Genomic DNA, 16578 nt, shown 5'->3' with positions numbered 1-16578 from the left:
ACACATTGTGGTATACTTTAGCTACGAGCTTGTAGATCTGCTATATTTGAAAAATCGTGAAAATGTGGCACAAATCTTTGAATGTTTATCCTTTCAGAGCGAATGTTTTTAACTTAAATGGGCGGGGGGTCCATGGAACAACATATTTTCAGATGGGGGTCCATGGCCAAGTACAGATCATTATGGGGTCCTCGACATGAAAAAGGTTGAGCACCACAGACTGTGGGATTTAGAAGACTTTTTTTTCCTCGGGTCGGAATGGGTTAAAGTCCATAGACTTGGCTGGCAGGTGATTTAGGAAAGCCATGCAGTCTATGGACTATTAATGTGGGTTTAAGGCGTGCAGTCTATGGACTATTAATCTCTGTTTAAGGCCTGCAGTCTATGGACTATTAATATCTGTTTAAGGCCTGCAGTCTATGGACTATTAATATCTGTTTAAGGCCTGCAGTCTATGGACTATTAATCTCTGTTTAAGGCCTGCAGTCTATGGACTATTAATGTTTGTTTAAGGCCTGCAGTCTATGGACTATTAATGTTTATTTAAGGCCTGCAGTCTATAGACAATTAATGTTTGTTTAAGGCCTGCAGTCTATGGACTATTAATCTCTGTTTAAGGCCTGCAGTCTATGGACTATTAATGTTTGTTTAAGGCCTGGAGTCTATGGACTATTAATCTATCTTTAAGGCCTGCAGTCTATGGACTATTAATGTTTGTTTAAGGCCTGCATTCTATGGACTATTAATGTTTGTTTAAGGCCTACAGTCTATGGACTATTAGTCTATGTTTAAGGCCTGCAGTCTATGGACTATTAATGTTTGTTTAAGGCCTGCATTCTATGGACTATTAATGTTTGTTTAAGGCCTGCATTCTATGGACTATTAATGTTTGTTTAAGGCCTGCATTCTATGGACTATTAATGTCTGTTTAAGGCCTGCAGTCTATGGACTATGAATCTGTTTAAGGCCTGCAGTCTATGGACTATGAATCTGTTTAAGGCCTACAGTCTATGGACTATTCATTTCTGTTTAAGGCCTGCAGTCTATGGACTATTAATGTCTGTTTAACACCTACAGTCTATGGACAATTAATGTTTGTTTAAGGCATGCAGTCTATGGACTATTAATCTCTGTTTAAGGCCTGCATTCTATGGACTATTAATCTCTGTTTAAGGCATGGAGTCTATGGAATATTAATCTATGTTTAAGGCCTGCAGTCTATGGACTATTGATCTATGTTTAAGGCCTGCAGTCTATGGACTATTAATGTTTGTTTAAGGCCTGCAGTCTATGGACTATTAATGTTTGTTTAAGGCCTGCAGTCTATGGACTATTAATGTTTATTTAAGGCCTGCAGTCTATAGACAATTAATGTTTGTTTAAGGCCTGCAGTCTATGGACTATTAATCTCTGTTTAAGGCCTGCAGTCTATGGACTATTAATGTTTGTTTAAGGCCTGGAGTCTATGGACTATTAATCTATCTTTAAGGCCTGCAGTCTATGGACTATTAATGTTTGTTTATGGCCTGCATTCTATGGACTATTAATGTTTGTTTAAGGCCTACAGTCTATGGACTATTAGTCTATGTTTAAGGCCTGCAGTCTATGGACTATTAATGTTTGTTTAAGGCCTGCATTCTATGGACTATTAATGTTTGTTTAAGGCCTGCATTCTATGGACTATTAATGTTTGTTTAAGGCCTGCATTCTATGGACTATTAATGTCTGTTTAAGGCCTGCAGTCTATGGACTATGAATCTGTTTAAGGCCTGCAGTCTATGGACTATGAATCTGTTTAAGGCCTACAGTCTATGGACTATTAATTTCTGTTTAAGGCCTGCAGTCTATGGACTATTAATGTCTGTTTAACACCTACAGTCTATGGACAATTAATGTTTGTTTAAGGCATGCAGTCTATGGACTATTAATCTCTGTTTAAGGCCTGCATTCTATGGACTATTAATCTCTGTTTAAGGCATGGAGTCTATGGAATATTAATCTATGTTTAAGGCCTGCAGTCTATGGACTATTGATCTATGTTTAAGGCCTGCAGTCTATGGACTATTAATGTTTGTTTAAGGCCTGCAGTCTATGGACTATTAATGTTTGTTTAAGGCCTGCAGTCTATGGACTATTAATGTCTGTTTAAGGCCTGCAGTCTATGGACTATGAATCTGTTTAAGGCCTGCAGTCTATGGACTATTAATGTCTGTTTAACACCTGCAGTCTATGGACTATTAATGTTTGTTTAAGGTCTGCATTCTATGGACTATTAATGTTTGTTTAAGGCCTGCAGTCTATGGACTATCAATCTGTTAAGGCATGCAGTCTATGGACTATTAATGTCTGTTTAACACCTGCAGTCTATGGACTATTAATGTCTGTTTAACACCTGCAGTCTATGGACTATTGATGTTTGTTTAAGGCCTACAGTCTATGGACTATTAATCTATGTGGACCTCCAAAAGGCATTTGATACCGGCGTAAACCATTCGATCCTACTGGAGGGCGACTGGTTTTGATAGTACATCTTTAGGGTGGATGAGGTCCTAACTTGAGGGAAGAGAACAAATGGTTGACATAAACGGAACCATGGCCTCACCCCTCCCAGTGAGCTGTGGGGTCCCTCAAGGAAGCATACTAGAACCGTTACTGTTCCTATACTATACATTAACGACATGAGTGTCACTTGTAATTGCAAATTGTTCCTGTTTGCCGACTACTCGGCACTCCTGATATCGGGTGAAGACCAAAAGCAGGTTGAAGAGGCTCTCGGCACAGAACTCGGCTTACTGATAAACTCTCATTGCATCTTGGGTAAAACGGAATCAATCTTTTTCTGGTCCAACCCGCTCCCTTAGTAGGATAAATGTACATGATTTTAAGGTCCAAGTTGACAACATAGTAATCTCTAGCAAAGAAGAGGTTACATATTGTATCCTTGACAATAAAGATGACATTCCTGGGCAGAATTTCCTCTTTTGTTAAAAATGTTCGAAATAATACATATTCAAAGATTCCCTGCACATGTTTTCACAATCTTTTCAAAAGTAGCAGATCTAAAATCTCGTAGCGACACAGGTCTTAATGGTTTGGTAGGGAGCGCGCCCAATTGTTTGCTTAACACGGGGGACAAAAGTGACACGAGACTTCCTCATGAGACGAGAGCGCAGATACTGTACTGTACTGTACTGTACTGTACTGTACTGTACTGTACTGTACTGTACTGTACTGTACTGTACTGTACTGTACTGTACTGTACTGTACTGCACTAACTACACGTTTTTAACACAACTTAAAGCCTCGTTTCAGGTTTCAGCATGCCAGGGGGGGTGGTTTTGAACCCACTCGTGTGCTGAGAGAGTGTGTGTGTGTGTGTGTGTGTGTGTGTGTGTGTGTGTGTGTGCGCGCGTGTGTGTGCGCGCACGCGTGCGTGTGTGCGTGTGCCCCAGAAAACCATTTGTGCAGCGTACAGCAGACAGAAGGAGGAGGAGGAGGGGGGGGGGGGGGGGGGGGAGGGGAGGGGGACACAGACAGTCTGCTAGGCTAAATGCAGAGTCACTGACTGCAGGCTGGCAGCCTCTCTGTGACCAGGAGCAAACCAGAGGCTCTCTGTTCTGAGGACAGTGGCCAGATCCTCTGTTCTGAGGACAGTGGCCAGATCCTCTGTTCTTGAGGACAGTGGCCAGATCCTCTGTTCCTGAGGACAGTGACCAGATCCAAACTGTCCATTTGAGGGACAAAACTATCGCTTGTGTGGGTCAAGCAGGACGGAGAATTTCAGACTAGAAGGCTTTCTTACCTTTATTTGTAGTTGTTACGTCCCCACCAAAGAGGCCCAGGTGTTATTTTGTGCAAAAGCGCATTATTGGCTTCCCCTACCATAAGCCCTCAATTAATTGCATTGAATTGAATGGGGCTATCTATGGGGGCTAATTCGCTTATTTCCATCGCTCAAAAATCTATTGTTTTTTATATATCCTCTCTTCATAATGTAAATAGTATCCCAAGAGGCACACTTTACTACATATTTCGATGGAAATAAGCAAATTAGCACAAAAACAATGTGTGGGACAGACAGGCTCTCAATGTGTGGGACGCCTGAAAGGTGACAGACAGACAGACAGACAGACAAGACTGCCTGATGTGGACGCACGCTGTCTGCAGGGAAAACAAAAACAGCAACAGTTGTCTTCCAATTATCGCTGCCGTCGTCTCTCACTGTGACACACACACACACACACACACACACACACACACACACGCACGTACGCGAGCATGAACGCACACAAACAGTTACAGTGCACATGCAAGCCTGCCTTCCAATCCAGGCAGTGCTGCTGCATGAGAGCCACCAGCCTGTCTGTCTGTCTGTCTGTCTGTCTGATGTAATGTCATCTGACTCTGGACGTTTTCCCATAAAAAGGTTGCCAGCTCTGCTGTGTTCCGCCTGCGATGAGCACAGCCCTTCGAATTCCACACCGCTAAGACTGAAGTCACTGAAACACAACAGTACTGTATATGAAAGACTCACAGCCCCTCGTAGGACCACTAAAAAACTAGGGATGTGTCGATGAGACATTTTGACCGATATCGATATCCAATATAATTCATTGGCCGATATAACCGATATTACCCATGTCGATATGATCTCATTCTGTATTGAAAAAGTATAATCATTTTGTCCATTCTGAAAAATACATGTAACAGGGTGTCTGCCCTGCAGTCTTATAGGCAAGTCAGATTAATATTGTGAGCTCTGTTCAAGCATGTTACTTTGGGCTTGTTTATCTGTAAAGACTAATTAATCGGTCTGATTGATTAATCGAACCGACGCATCTAATTAATCTAAAAACAACTATAAATCAGACAAATTTTCCGGAAGTGCATTATTTGTCTATGGGACCCGGTGACTACCGGCGACAGCAGGCCAACAGGCGATGGCCGAAAAGTGGGCGGGGCAACGTCGAAAAGATAAAAATAACGAATCTTTTCGGGCAATAACAGGATCATCGCCCGCTGTTAAAACGTACTGTCAGAGGACTTTGCAAATAAAACATTTGAGAACCACTACTACTAATTGGACTCCTATTATGCCGATGTGTCGATCAGTGTCACACATTTTCTGAAGAAAACCAAAAACCTGGAGACGTTCCATTCAGTTATCAGGTTATTATGGTCAAATATAAGAACATTATAACGGTGTGTAAAACACACAATCTAAACTTTGCCACGGACACATGTTGTCCGTGTATGGACATTGTTGGTGACGCCTGCTCAAAGCGCTTTACAACGGTCCATTCATTCATGCATTGGGAGGTGAAGTGGCGAACAGTCCCACACGTCCTCACTTCCCACATTCACACACACCGACGGTGGCGAGCTCACACCGACCGACTCGTTGGAGCTAGTGTGTGGGGTTCGGTGTCTTCTTGCCCAAGGACATTCGACACGTGGACAGGAGGAGGTAGGAGCCGGGATTTCGAACCGCTGACCCACGGGCCACTGGACGACCTGCTCTACCTCCTGAGCCACAGCCACAATATGAAAGGCTCACAAGACTCACCGAAACGGTGGTCACCTATGAATCGGCCTTAAGACTGAACGCAACAACATGGAGGACTCACAGCCCTCATGTCACCACTAAAGACCTGTTCATACTGCAGTTTTACCTTATCACCTGAAACTGGAGTATGAACAGTACAGGACTTAAAGGAGCATTCAGTGATTTGGAAAACCCCCCCGGTCTTCCCCGGTAACAAGATCTGCACATGCACACGCTCTACAGTGGGGGGGAGGATGCGCAACAGGCCAACAGCACGCACACCAACCGCTCGATCATGATTGGAGGAAGGCCCCCTCTCTATCCTGATTGGATGAAGGCTGGGCCAAAAACTAAACCTATGTTTTTTTGACCCCAGGGGTTAGTACTGTACTGTACTGTACTGTACTGTACTGTACTGCAGTACAGACACAACGACATGAAGGACTCTCAGTCCTCATATCACCACTAAGACTGAGGCAGAGGCTGCGTAACACGCGGCACACAAACTATATACTGTAGATGTTCATCTACACCCGCCCGATCTTCTTCTTCTTCTTCTTCTTCTAGTCACCTGAAGAAAGGTTAAAGGTCAACAGGTATAATAGCCTTACCTGTCGCCGAGGAGGCCGCTGGTCGAGGTGGTCAAGGCACCGACCGAGACGCCGCCCACGTTGCCCTCTGAGGCACCGCCGCCGCCACCGCCGCTGCTGCTGCCGCCGTGTCCCCAGTGGCCCACCGCCCCGGGAAGGCCCAACATGAACCCCCGGGCGTCCTCCAGCTGCGTGGCGCTGAAGCCGGGCAGGTTGGTGTACAGCGCCGGCTGGGTGGAGGGCATCACCGTATGGCCGCCGTGGTGGGCGAGGTGCAGGGCAGCGCTCTGGGAGGAGGCCAAGTCCTGGAAGTCCTGCCAGCTCTGAGCCACCACCGACAGGCCTGGTTACAACGTTACAACATTTAAAGGTAGAGTAAGTGATTTCACTCAAAAAACCTTAGGTTTCGTTTTTGGCTGTGGGACCTAAGCCTTCGTCCAATCAGGATAGAGAGTCAAAAACGAAACCTAAGGTTTTTTGACCCCCAGGGGTTAACTGGGGACAGGGAGGAACTCCTTATATGGTCAGCACACTCTATAGTAGAGAGGATTATCACAACAAAACAAAAAAATAAGTGATATTTGAATTAAGTGAAATCACTTACTCTACCTTTAACCTCTGAGCCACCACCGACAGGCCTGGGCACAACATTACAACATTTAAACCTCTGAGCCACCACCATGTTTATGCATGTTGCACGGTAAGACTACAGCCATTAGTATTATTGCCATCAACCGGGTGGCTCAGTTGTGTAACTTTCCTGACCTTATTAAGCTGTGTATGTGTTTCAACAACAGCCAATGCAAAATAACACTGACAGTTATGAGGTGGTGAAAGCTTGTCCTGCATATAGCATAACAGTTGCTAAACTATTTGGATTAGCATTGGGGGCGGTCGCTTTTTGGGGGTGGGATTTAGAGAAGGGATAATTGCGTTAATAATAATGACAGGCCTATACTCTTACCGACGGACTGGGTGGGGCCGCCCCGGTGGGGGGCTTTTGGGGGGGTCTGGAGGACACTCTGCTGCTGCTGCGTGCTGGAGGGAGCCTGGGGGTGGTGATGGAGCGACGGGCCGGACTGGATTTTCGGGGCTTGGAGCGACTGCTGCTGCTGCTGATCCAAGGGCGGGGGGGCGCCAGGCTGGTTGAGAGTCCCCCCCGCTGGTGCGGGGACCCCCCCTCCCATCTGAGGGACCCCCCCCGCGGTGCCCGGGAGAGAGGAGATCTGCTGGGGGGGAGGAGCCTGGATGATCTGCGAGGAGGGGAGGAAGCAAAAAAAATATCTAAAATATAAAAATAATCTATTTTCCTAAACTTTAACTTCAACCAGTGGTCCGGGGACCACCAGTGGTCCTTGAGGGGGGTTCCAGGTGGTCCCCAGCTACATGATGGGGACATTCATATAGATCTTTAACTCTTGAGAGCGTAACATTAAACCAAGTGTGGAAAGTCTGGTGACACCAGCAGGTTATAGGAGGTTCTCACCTGGGAGGAGGAGCCAGCACACGGCCGCTGCTGCTGTTGGGGAGGGAGAGGCCCCGGCGTGTAGCCCCTGTGCTGCTGCTGCAAGAGGCCATGATGATGGTGGGCAACGAGGTGGGAGGTATCCGGGGGTGGGCTAGCGACCGCCTGGGCGTAGGTGAGCTGCTGCTGCGGGGGGTGGTGGTAGTGGCTGACCCCAGCCGTGCAGGACACGGGCTGGTGGTGGATGCTTCCGGCAGCCGCTGAGGAGGACGATGAGGTGGTCTTCGGGTGGGTGGAGGAGGAGGTGAGATCCTGGCCACCCGCCGCCACCGCCGCACCACCACCGCCGGGGGTCTCGCCACCACCGGGGGGAGGGGCAGGACCCGCCGTGGAGGAGGCCTCCGCGGACAACAGAGACGCGGGGGCGTTGGTGGCGCCGGTCTCCACCTTCAGGATACAGAATCAGAATGATTGTCACAGTATCCGTTTTACGGGTTTACTACACTGGGTGAAATTATAGTTTTTGTGCATAGCTCACATTGTGAAATTTTTTTTCCAAGAAAGAAGGATAAGGGGCGCTTTTGTATGAAAGTAAAGGGTTTCAATTATTTAGAAGCTGGCGGCAACAGTAACTGTTCAGTAGAGGAGAAAAACTGTTTTCTTTTGTTAATGTTTTTTATCCTAAATGAGTTCATAGCACAGGCAGACTCTTCACATAACAGAGCATGTCTGAAATGAATGTCAGAGCTGAAATGTACATGTAAATATGAAATAAATGCTTAAACATGTAGCTAGGTGTAATGTTAGAGGCCACAGAAGCGAACCTTTCAAGCCTGTTTTCTCAACTCGCTGTTTCTCTGCAAGGCATTACTCTATAAGCCATATCTCCAAAACTGGTGGGTCAAACTGAACAACCAATATGTCAATATGTTAAAGCTATGATTCCCTGCTTTCACATGACAAATAAAAAAAAAAAAAAAACACAAATGGCACAGTCGTAGGGTCTCCTCTCTTTAGCATTATTCACAGTGCAACTAAGTAAAGGGTTTCAGACATATTTAGGAGGTCGTTTCACAAACAGCACCAGCTCAGTGGCCTTGTGGTTAGAGTGTATACGCCCTGAGTCTGGGAGGTCAGGGTTCGATCCCCGGCTGGGTCATGCCAAAGACTATAAAAATGGGACCCAGTGCCTACCTGCTTGGCACTCAGCATCAAGGGTTGGATTGGGGGGTAAGTTCTGCGACATACTAGCGTCATGTCCAGGTGGTGTACTTTTACATCAAGCTGCCTCACGCTAGCCTGGGCACCATTCCATTTCGGATTCATGAACCGGTCGGGAGAGGATGATATCGCTACGTCATGTTGTAGTATTGTTTTGTAGTCAATCAATCTTCCGGAACTTATTTTTCCCTCAAACCGATTTTTCTCAATAAAAGCTACAGGCTTTTTCCGGTTTGAGGGAAAAGGAAGTTCCGTTTGATTGTTCCTGCCTGATGACTATACAAAACAATACTACAACATGACGTACCGATATCATCCGCTCCCGAGCGGATCACATACCCGGTATGAAATAGAGACCAGGCTTTCCCTCCGAGGTGGAAAGCCTGGTGAGGCGAGGTTAGCCTCACGCTACAGAAACAGGAGATAGGTGTTAGGGCCTCATGGCTCGGCAAGGCTTACTTACTTACTTACTTACTTCACAAACAGCACAGCCGTATAGGGTCTCAATGTTATTTACCTTCTCGTAGAACTCGGCGCACGTCCAGCGTCCCTTCTTGAAGGGCTCGGCGGAGGTGGAGTCCAGCTTCACCACCCTGAAGCGAGAGGAGCTTCCGCCGGGGGCCGGGGCCGATGATACAGGGGCTGGGGGGCCCACCACGCTCTGAGCAGAGGAGGAGGAGGAGGGACCCCCACCGGGGTGTGCTGGAGGGGCCACGCTCTGTGCAGAGGAGGAGGAGGAGGGACCCCCAACGGAGTGGGTCGTTGACACGGATCCAACTCCTCCCAGCTGTGTGACGACCCCAGAGGCACTGGCAGCAGCAGCAGCAGCGGCAGTGGCGGTGGCGATGCCCGAGTTGACTTTAGGACTGCTAGTAGCGGGGGGCAGGGAGCCCCCCGTCGCAACGCTTCCACCCGCCACCGCCCCGCCGCCGCCGCCACCTCTGCTGACGGCGCTGGAGGGCAAAACACCGCCACCGCCGGTGCCCACTGCCCCCTTCGTAGGCACGTTGGCAGGGCTCGCCATTGTGTTCACATCAGCAACGTCGCTGGTCGTCGGGGGATTAGCTGCGCTCGCGGCGGTGGTGCCTTCTGCGTGCGTTCCACCGGAGGAGGGGACAGATCCGGGAGGGGGGGCCGGGGGGGGAGGAGCCCCCTCCTCCTCCCGCGGGGCAGGCCGAGAAGCAGTGACATTCAGAGGAGGGCGGCCGACTGAGATGTTAATATTAATCTCCTTGGCGGGCCACGAGTTGGAAGAAGGCATTCTCTGGATGGCTCCGGAGGACGGGAGGGCCGCCGCAGCAGCGACTCCCCCGTGCCCAGACGAGGCAGGGTGGCTCTGGGCTTGGGGAACGTGATGCTGCCCCTGAGGGTGGTTGTGGTGGTGGTGGTGGTGGTGGAAGTGCGCGGTCCCGTTCACCAAGGGGGTCCCACCATTCCCACTCCCTACATGCTGGGACACCTGGAATAAAGGCCAAAAATACAATCTCAAATTGATGTTTAGGCAGTATGGTTCTGTTCTAAACCAGTGGGTTTTTTCAACCCTTTTCATATCAAGGTCCATTATTTATTCGGCAAGTTGAGCCACGGAACCACCATTTGATGACATTTAGCCTCTCAGACCCAAAACTAAAGGATATTTTGTTGTCGTTGGATTATATTATTATTTTGTCCACAATACCTTGCTTTTGGCAAACGTTGATCAAAATAACAATTCTTCTACATTCTCTAATTGTATAAGCTTCTTGTAAATGAAGTAATGCAGATGTAAAACAACAATCTAACTCTTAACGCATAAAAAGGAAACCAAATGGACCTGCATTATTTGAGGTATATTAGCCTTTTTTTGCTTTCATGACATTTCCGAGAACATTCATTTTGACGTGAGATGCTTCTAATCTAAACCATGCGGTTGCTCGTTTGACGACTTCAAATACTCTTTAATCTTTAAATAACCTAATCTCATAAAACGACAAATAACCGAAAATAGCTGCTCTACAAGCTCACTGTGTGTTGTGAGCTTGCAGATCGGCTGTTTGTTTTCAGGTTAGCTTCTATGGAATCCAAACGACCGAAACCTGCAGTCATGGCGACTGGAGAACTTTAAACAACCCCTGCCAGTAGGGGGGCGCCGATAGTTCAGCAAACCGCCACCGTTCACCACCATTCTATCTGGCTGTAGAAGAAGACGGCCTCCTTGTCTACCCAAAACAGCAATGGTGGTGGTGCTGCTCGCTCTGATCGGACGAAACACTCGTTAAGAGTCTTTAGAAGCGTTCATATTTTAGATGCGTGGTCATGGAGAAGAGCTATTGAGCCACTAAACAGTCGCTTTATTTACCCAGCGCGATTTGAAATGGAATACTCTTTAAACGTCCTAGAAAGGCCTATTCTACAACGTCTACCATCTACCAAACTCTTTTTTTCAATGCATTGTGCATTGAATGAATGGGGAAGCAATCGAACCCATGGAGCTGCCGCTCGACCAGAGGTTTGATTAGCGGTAATCCAACTTTATAGTTTTATCATTAAATAGAGCGCTAATTAATTAACGCGTTTAATGGCGTCGTTAATGGCGGTGCGGGAATTCATTAAAAAGACGTTAACCCATTCTGAACGGAACCCATTTTGGTGTTAGCATCATGTCATGCTTTAGCTATTGAAAAATAGCAGATCTACAAGCTCATAGCGCGCCACCGAGTGGCGCGCTACGAGCTTGTAGGTCTGCTATTTTTTTTAAATCGAAGAGCGACTGACATTTTTTAGAATCTGATCTCAGGTCAGAATGGGGTTAATCAGACCAGTGTGTGTCCAGTGGAAACCTCGTATGAATCTGATCTCAGGTCAGAATGGGTTAAAGAAGCCAAGGATGAGTTTTAATAACCCATGATGGGGGGCACCTGGTTCAGGGCGTGCGGGGGCTGGTGGTGGGGGTTGGGGGAAACGGCCCCGGGGGTCTCGGCCTCGTGGAAGTTGTTGAGCGTCTCCTCGGAGGAGGAGCGCTCGGCAGCGCCCCCGTTGTGCCGGGAGAGGGACAGCGAGGCGTCCAGGAGGTCCGAGGAGGACAGGTTGTCCTCCGTGTGGGACGTCTCGTCCAGCTCGTCGTAGCTCTCGGTGTCCTCGGCCACGCTGTTGTTGCCGCTGCTCACCTACAGGGGGGGGCAGAGATTAAAACACTGTTCATAGTTAAAGGTAGAGTAAGTGATTTCACTCAAAACACCTTAGGTTTCGTTTTTGGCTGTGGGACCTAAGCCTTCGTCCAATCAGGATAGAGTCAAAAACGAAACCTAAGGTTTTTTGACCCCCAGGGGTTAACTGGGGACAGGGAGGAACTCCTTATATGGTCAGCACACTCTATAGTAGAGAGGATTATCACAACAAAACAAAAAAATAAGTGATATTTGAATTAAGTGAAATCACTTACTCTACCTTTAAGGAGTTGCAATAAAACACGGGATGCACTACTGTACCACTGTACTGTTTTTTATTCTAGTTTATCTTGCTAGCTTTAGTTATAATAATCCTTTTTTCTTCTGTTTTCTACATGAATATAACCACGTTATAACCATATAAAATGAAATGGGAGTTGAATGCTGCAATTTGTAAAAATGGCAAAATATGACTCCTGAGTGACGTTGTTGAAGTGGGACTCATAAAATGTCCCTGGCTGGGACTCATCTAAAAGACCATCCCTGCATCCCGGGACTCATTACATTGAATACATTGAATTTATATCACTGCCTATAGGGGGGGGGGCGATAATCATGATGAATATCGTCTTCATCTGAAACATTTTCTAAACTGCATAACTAGAAATGCACTCTGTCGAGCTGCCAACTTGCACATTAGTAGGCCATGCATGGCCTACTTGTGCGCCATGAGGTGCGCTCACCACTGCTGGTACGACTGCTGCTCTGAGTCCTAGAGCTCTCTGCTGCTGTCTGGGTACGACTGCGGCTCTGAGTCCTAGAGCTCTCTGTCTGGGTACGACTGCTGCTCTGAGTCCTAGAGCTCTCTGTCTGGGTACGACTGCTGCTCTGAGTCCTAGAGCTCTCTGCTGCTGTTTGGGTACGACTGCTGCTCTGAGTCCTAGAGCTCTCTGCTGCTGTCTGGGTACGACTGCTGCTCTGAGTCCTAGAGCTCTCTGTCTGGGTACGACTGCTGCTCTGAGTGCTATAGAGCTCTCTGCTGTCTGTCTAGGTTTGAAACACAGCAGTGGTCAGCGGTCCCTCATTGCCTGGTGGAGTACACCGACATACACACCCCCAGCCGATACAGTACATACCCCAGTATTGACCTTACTACAATTTTGGCGTCAAGGCGTCTGGAGATCCAAGGGGAGAAAGTATAGCCAATAACATTGCAGGAAAACAAGAATTGATTAAATCAATTAATTACCAGCTGTATTATTATCATTATTATCTGCGGGGGGGGGGGGTCCGCTAGAACTGCCTCCGTGTCAGTTTCAGCGCAGTAGTTTAGGTAGGAACTAAAAATTATCTATAGGCGGAACTATTGTGTTCTGAGTCGTTCGTTTCCGCCCGGGGCATATTTGCGTTGCGTACATATACACACGTCACATAACACACAAAAGTGTTAACCCATTCTGAACGGGAACCCATTTTGGTGTTAGCATCATGTCATGCTTTAGCTATTGAAAAATAGCAGATCTACAAGCTCATAGCGCGCCACTCGCTATTTTTGAAAAATCGAAGAGCGACTGACATTTTTTTTAATCTGATCTCTGGTCAGAATGGGTTATAATCAGACCAGTGTGTATGTCCAGTGGAAACCTCGTATGAATCTGATCTCAGGTCAGAATGGGTTAAGTAACTTGAACAAGTAACCGCGTGAAAAGATATCGAGATACTGCTTGAAAAGATATCGTATGAATAGTCCCCCCCCCAATGCTTACCGAGATCAGGGCCGGCGTCACGCTGGTGATCTGGAAGCCGCTCTTCTTCTTGGCCTGCTGGACCCCCGTGGGGACCCCTCCCCCCGCTGGGGGGGACAGCAGGTTCAGGCTCTGGGGGTGCTGATGGAGTGGAGCGGCGGAGGGATAGTCAAGATAGTCGTCGATGACGACGACGTCGTCGTGGCTGTTGTTGTCGACGTCGTTGAGAAGAACGCCGGCGGCGTTATTGGCGGCCTGTGTGTTGGACAGCGCGCTGCCGATGACTCCGCCCATCTTGGGGACGACGACGGCGGCGGCCATCTTCTTCCCTTCGGGGTCCGAAGGGTGATGCATGCTGGGTAAATCCCCCTCCTCCTCCTCCTCCGACGGCGGCGGTGGTGGTGGGGATTGACGGGACTTCCTCCTCTCCGGGCCGGCGGGGGGGTAACTTCGCAGGCCGTTAGCGACGCCGTTTTGATTGCGAGCTTTTGGGCGTTACGTTATTTATATAAACCCCAAAGAAACAGCCGAGTGAATAACGATAACGTCAACGTACAGACAGACAGACAGGTTTTGATTCCGTTACTCGGATCAAAACAGTATTTAATCCCCAGGGGTCCCCAGGGGGGGGGGGGGGGGGGGGGGGGGTCCCTCTTCTCCACTTTGCTCCTCGATCCAGCTGACAGCCAGCCAGCTGGGGGTAGGATTAGGACACTTCTCTGCCCCCCTCTGGCTTCTCCTTCTTATCAGATGGATGGATGCTAAACTACCGGTAACTCACTATGTCATGATGATATGCACCACGATGGACGTCACATCCGTCCAATTACAGAGAGAGAGAGAGAGAGAGAGAGAGAGAGAGAGAGAGAGACAGAGAGACAGAGAGACAGAGAGAGAGAGGTGATGGTAAATAAAGTACTGTCGTTTCGGGGGTTCGGCTTACCGTTTTTAACAGTTCGGGTCACAGTTTAACAGCTAGGCTAACTAACACATCAGCTGATCATGCATGCCTCATGCCTGCCAGACAGACAGACAGACAGACAGACAGATGTTAGCTGGCTAAAGCTACCTGCTGTTAGCTGTCTGTCTGCTACACCCAAACAACAACATCATCATCCTCCTCTTGTTAAGCGTCCGGGGAGAGAGAGAGAGAGGAAAAAACCGTTAAAAACCCCGTTCCTTTCCCCGCAAAGACAGCAGACACGCGGGGAATGTACGCACGCACACACCGTCCGTGTGTGTGACTCTTGTATATATATCCAGACAAGCAGGTGGTCCGTCCGTCCGTCCGACCGGGCCGACGACAGGTGGTCCGCGATGTACACAATCTGTCATTGAATCCACTCTGCCTCCGTTGGTTGGTTTCGCTGTGTTATCTTTCCTTTTTTTGTCCAATCTTTGCTGTATCACTGTGCGCGCAGCGCGCTCTCTCTCTCTCTCTCTCTCCGCCTAGTTCTCTCTCTCTCTCGCTCTCGCTCTCCCTCCCCGCCTAGCTCTCTCTCTCTCTCGTTACCCAGCAGCAGCGCGTGCGTGCGTGCGTGTGTGTTTGTGTGTGCATGTGTTACACAGCAGTAGCGTAATATCATATCAAAATGTATAAAAGTATAAATTAAGTAGCCTATATTGTATGCAGAGCTTGTGAGCTTGTAGATCTGCTATTTTCAAAGGGCCGAAATGTTAATATATGTTTTGTATTATAATAATCAAAATCTACAAAGTAGATGAGAGGAGGAGAGGAGAGGGAAGGGGGAGAGGAGAGGGAGGAGAGGAGAGAGGAGGAGGGGGGGAGGAGGAGGAGAGGAGAACCAGACAGGCAGTCTAGGGTTAGCACCTTTTCAGGCAGACCTGAAAATTCATATAACGGCCTGTTGTGGCGCTGTCATTGGGCTCAAAAAACCCCATAGCTCCATAGAGATCCATGTATTTGGGCCCAACTTCAGCTAGACTGTATTACCTTAATAAACATGGTCATGAATACTTTCTGCTTCCAGTCACTAGTTTAAAGTCTCATTTTTTAATGTCATAATATTCTTTTGGGAAAATTATTATCCCATTTATTAAAAAAATTACCATAAAGTCGCGTATGTTCTGAGGGGCGTGGCTACCGTTACAATCTATGAACATCCCCCACCCACTCGAGTCAAAATAAAAACCAACGAAGAAGAAGGGGGGGAAGTCCCGCCTCGTTGTCTGGGCCAGCCAATGGCTCAGCTGGGCCCAAACGGATCTAGAAAGATGGCGACTTACAATTCCAAGGACTGACAGGCTTCATTTTACGTCCATATCAGACCCGGAGAACGCTTTTTCCATATCTTTTTTTACAGTCTATGGGTATAGCACACGTGATAGGTCCCATATCCTGGAGGAATGGTCACATGTGATCGGCTGTAGTTGCTTGGTTGTAGACCCCTGTGGACCCCTGGGAGATGGGGCTGAGGTGAAGCTCCACACCTACCATCAGCTCCCAGTACTTCCTGCACGACTTACCACACCAAGCCGTGCTACTCATGGGTTGGCGGTGCCCGGGATCGAACCCATGACCTTGTGGTCCAAAGGCCAGAGCTCTACTGACTGAGCTACCTGGACACAGAGATCTCCATTTATGGGCACCGAAGGGACACAGACATAATAGAGGAGGAGGGTTAATGTGGGTGCTATGAAAACAGATATCTATGCGGTTCCCAATTTGCATCGTTGCGCACGCACGCACGCACGCACAGCCCAGGGAGGGGGCGTTTTTCCACCGTTTCTTTCCCCCCGAACAACGTGTCCAGTCTGCACGGAGCTTCACCCTATATAATAAATACTGTACACCTGCAAATACCACAGGAGTCCAAGAGTATATAAGTTTAAAGCAATTTTATAT

General features: G+C 48.0%; 1 protein-coding gene across 1 annotated transcript; it reads right to left on the bottom strand.

Moving 5' to 3' along the window:
• Positions 1-7567: 7567 nt before the first annotated feature.
• LOC308330971 (uncharacterized protein) lies at positions 7568-16221 on the bottom strand (the record flags this gene model as incomplete). The annotated part of the gene is made up of 5 exons (XM_080786037.1): positions 7568-8047; positions 9339-10280; positions 11719-11967; positions 13734-14197; positions 16200-16221. 5 exons carry the CDS (start codon positions 16219-16221, stop codon positions 7568-7570), a joined length of 2157 nt encoding a protein of 718 aa, XP_080642163.1.
• Between the last annotated feature and the right edge of the window lie 357 nt (positions 16222-16578).

This window comes from Protomyctophum bolini, assembly GCF_963924005.1.
Source record: "Protomyctophum bolini genome assembly, chromosome: 16".
NCBI lineage: Eukaryota > Metazoa > Chordata > Actinopteri > Myctophiformes > Myctophidae > Protomyctophum > Protomyctophum bolini.
The sequence above is the reverse complement of the archived record's forward strand: the minus strand, read 5'-3'. Positions and strand labels throughout refer to the sequence as shown.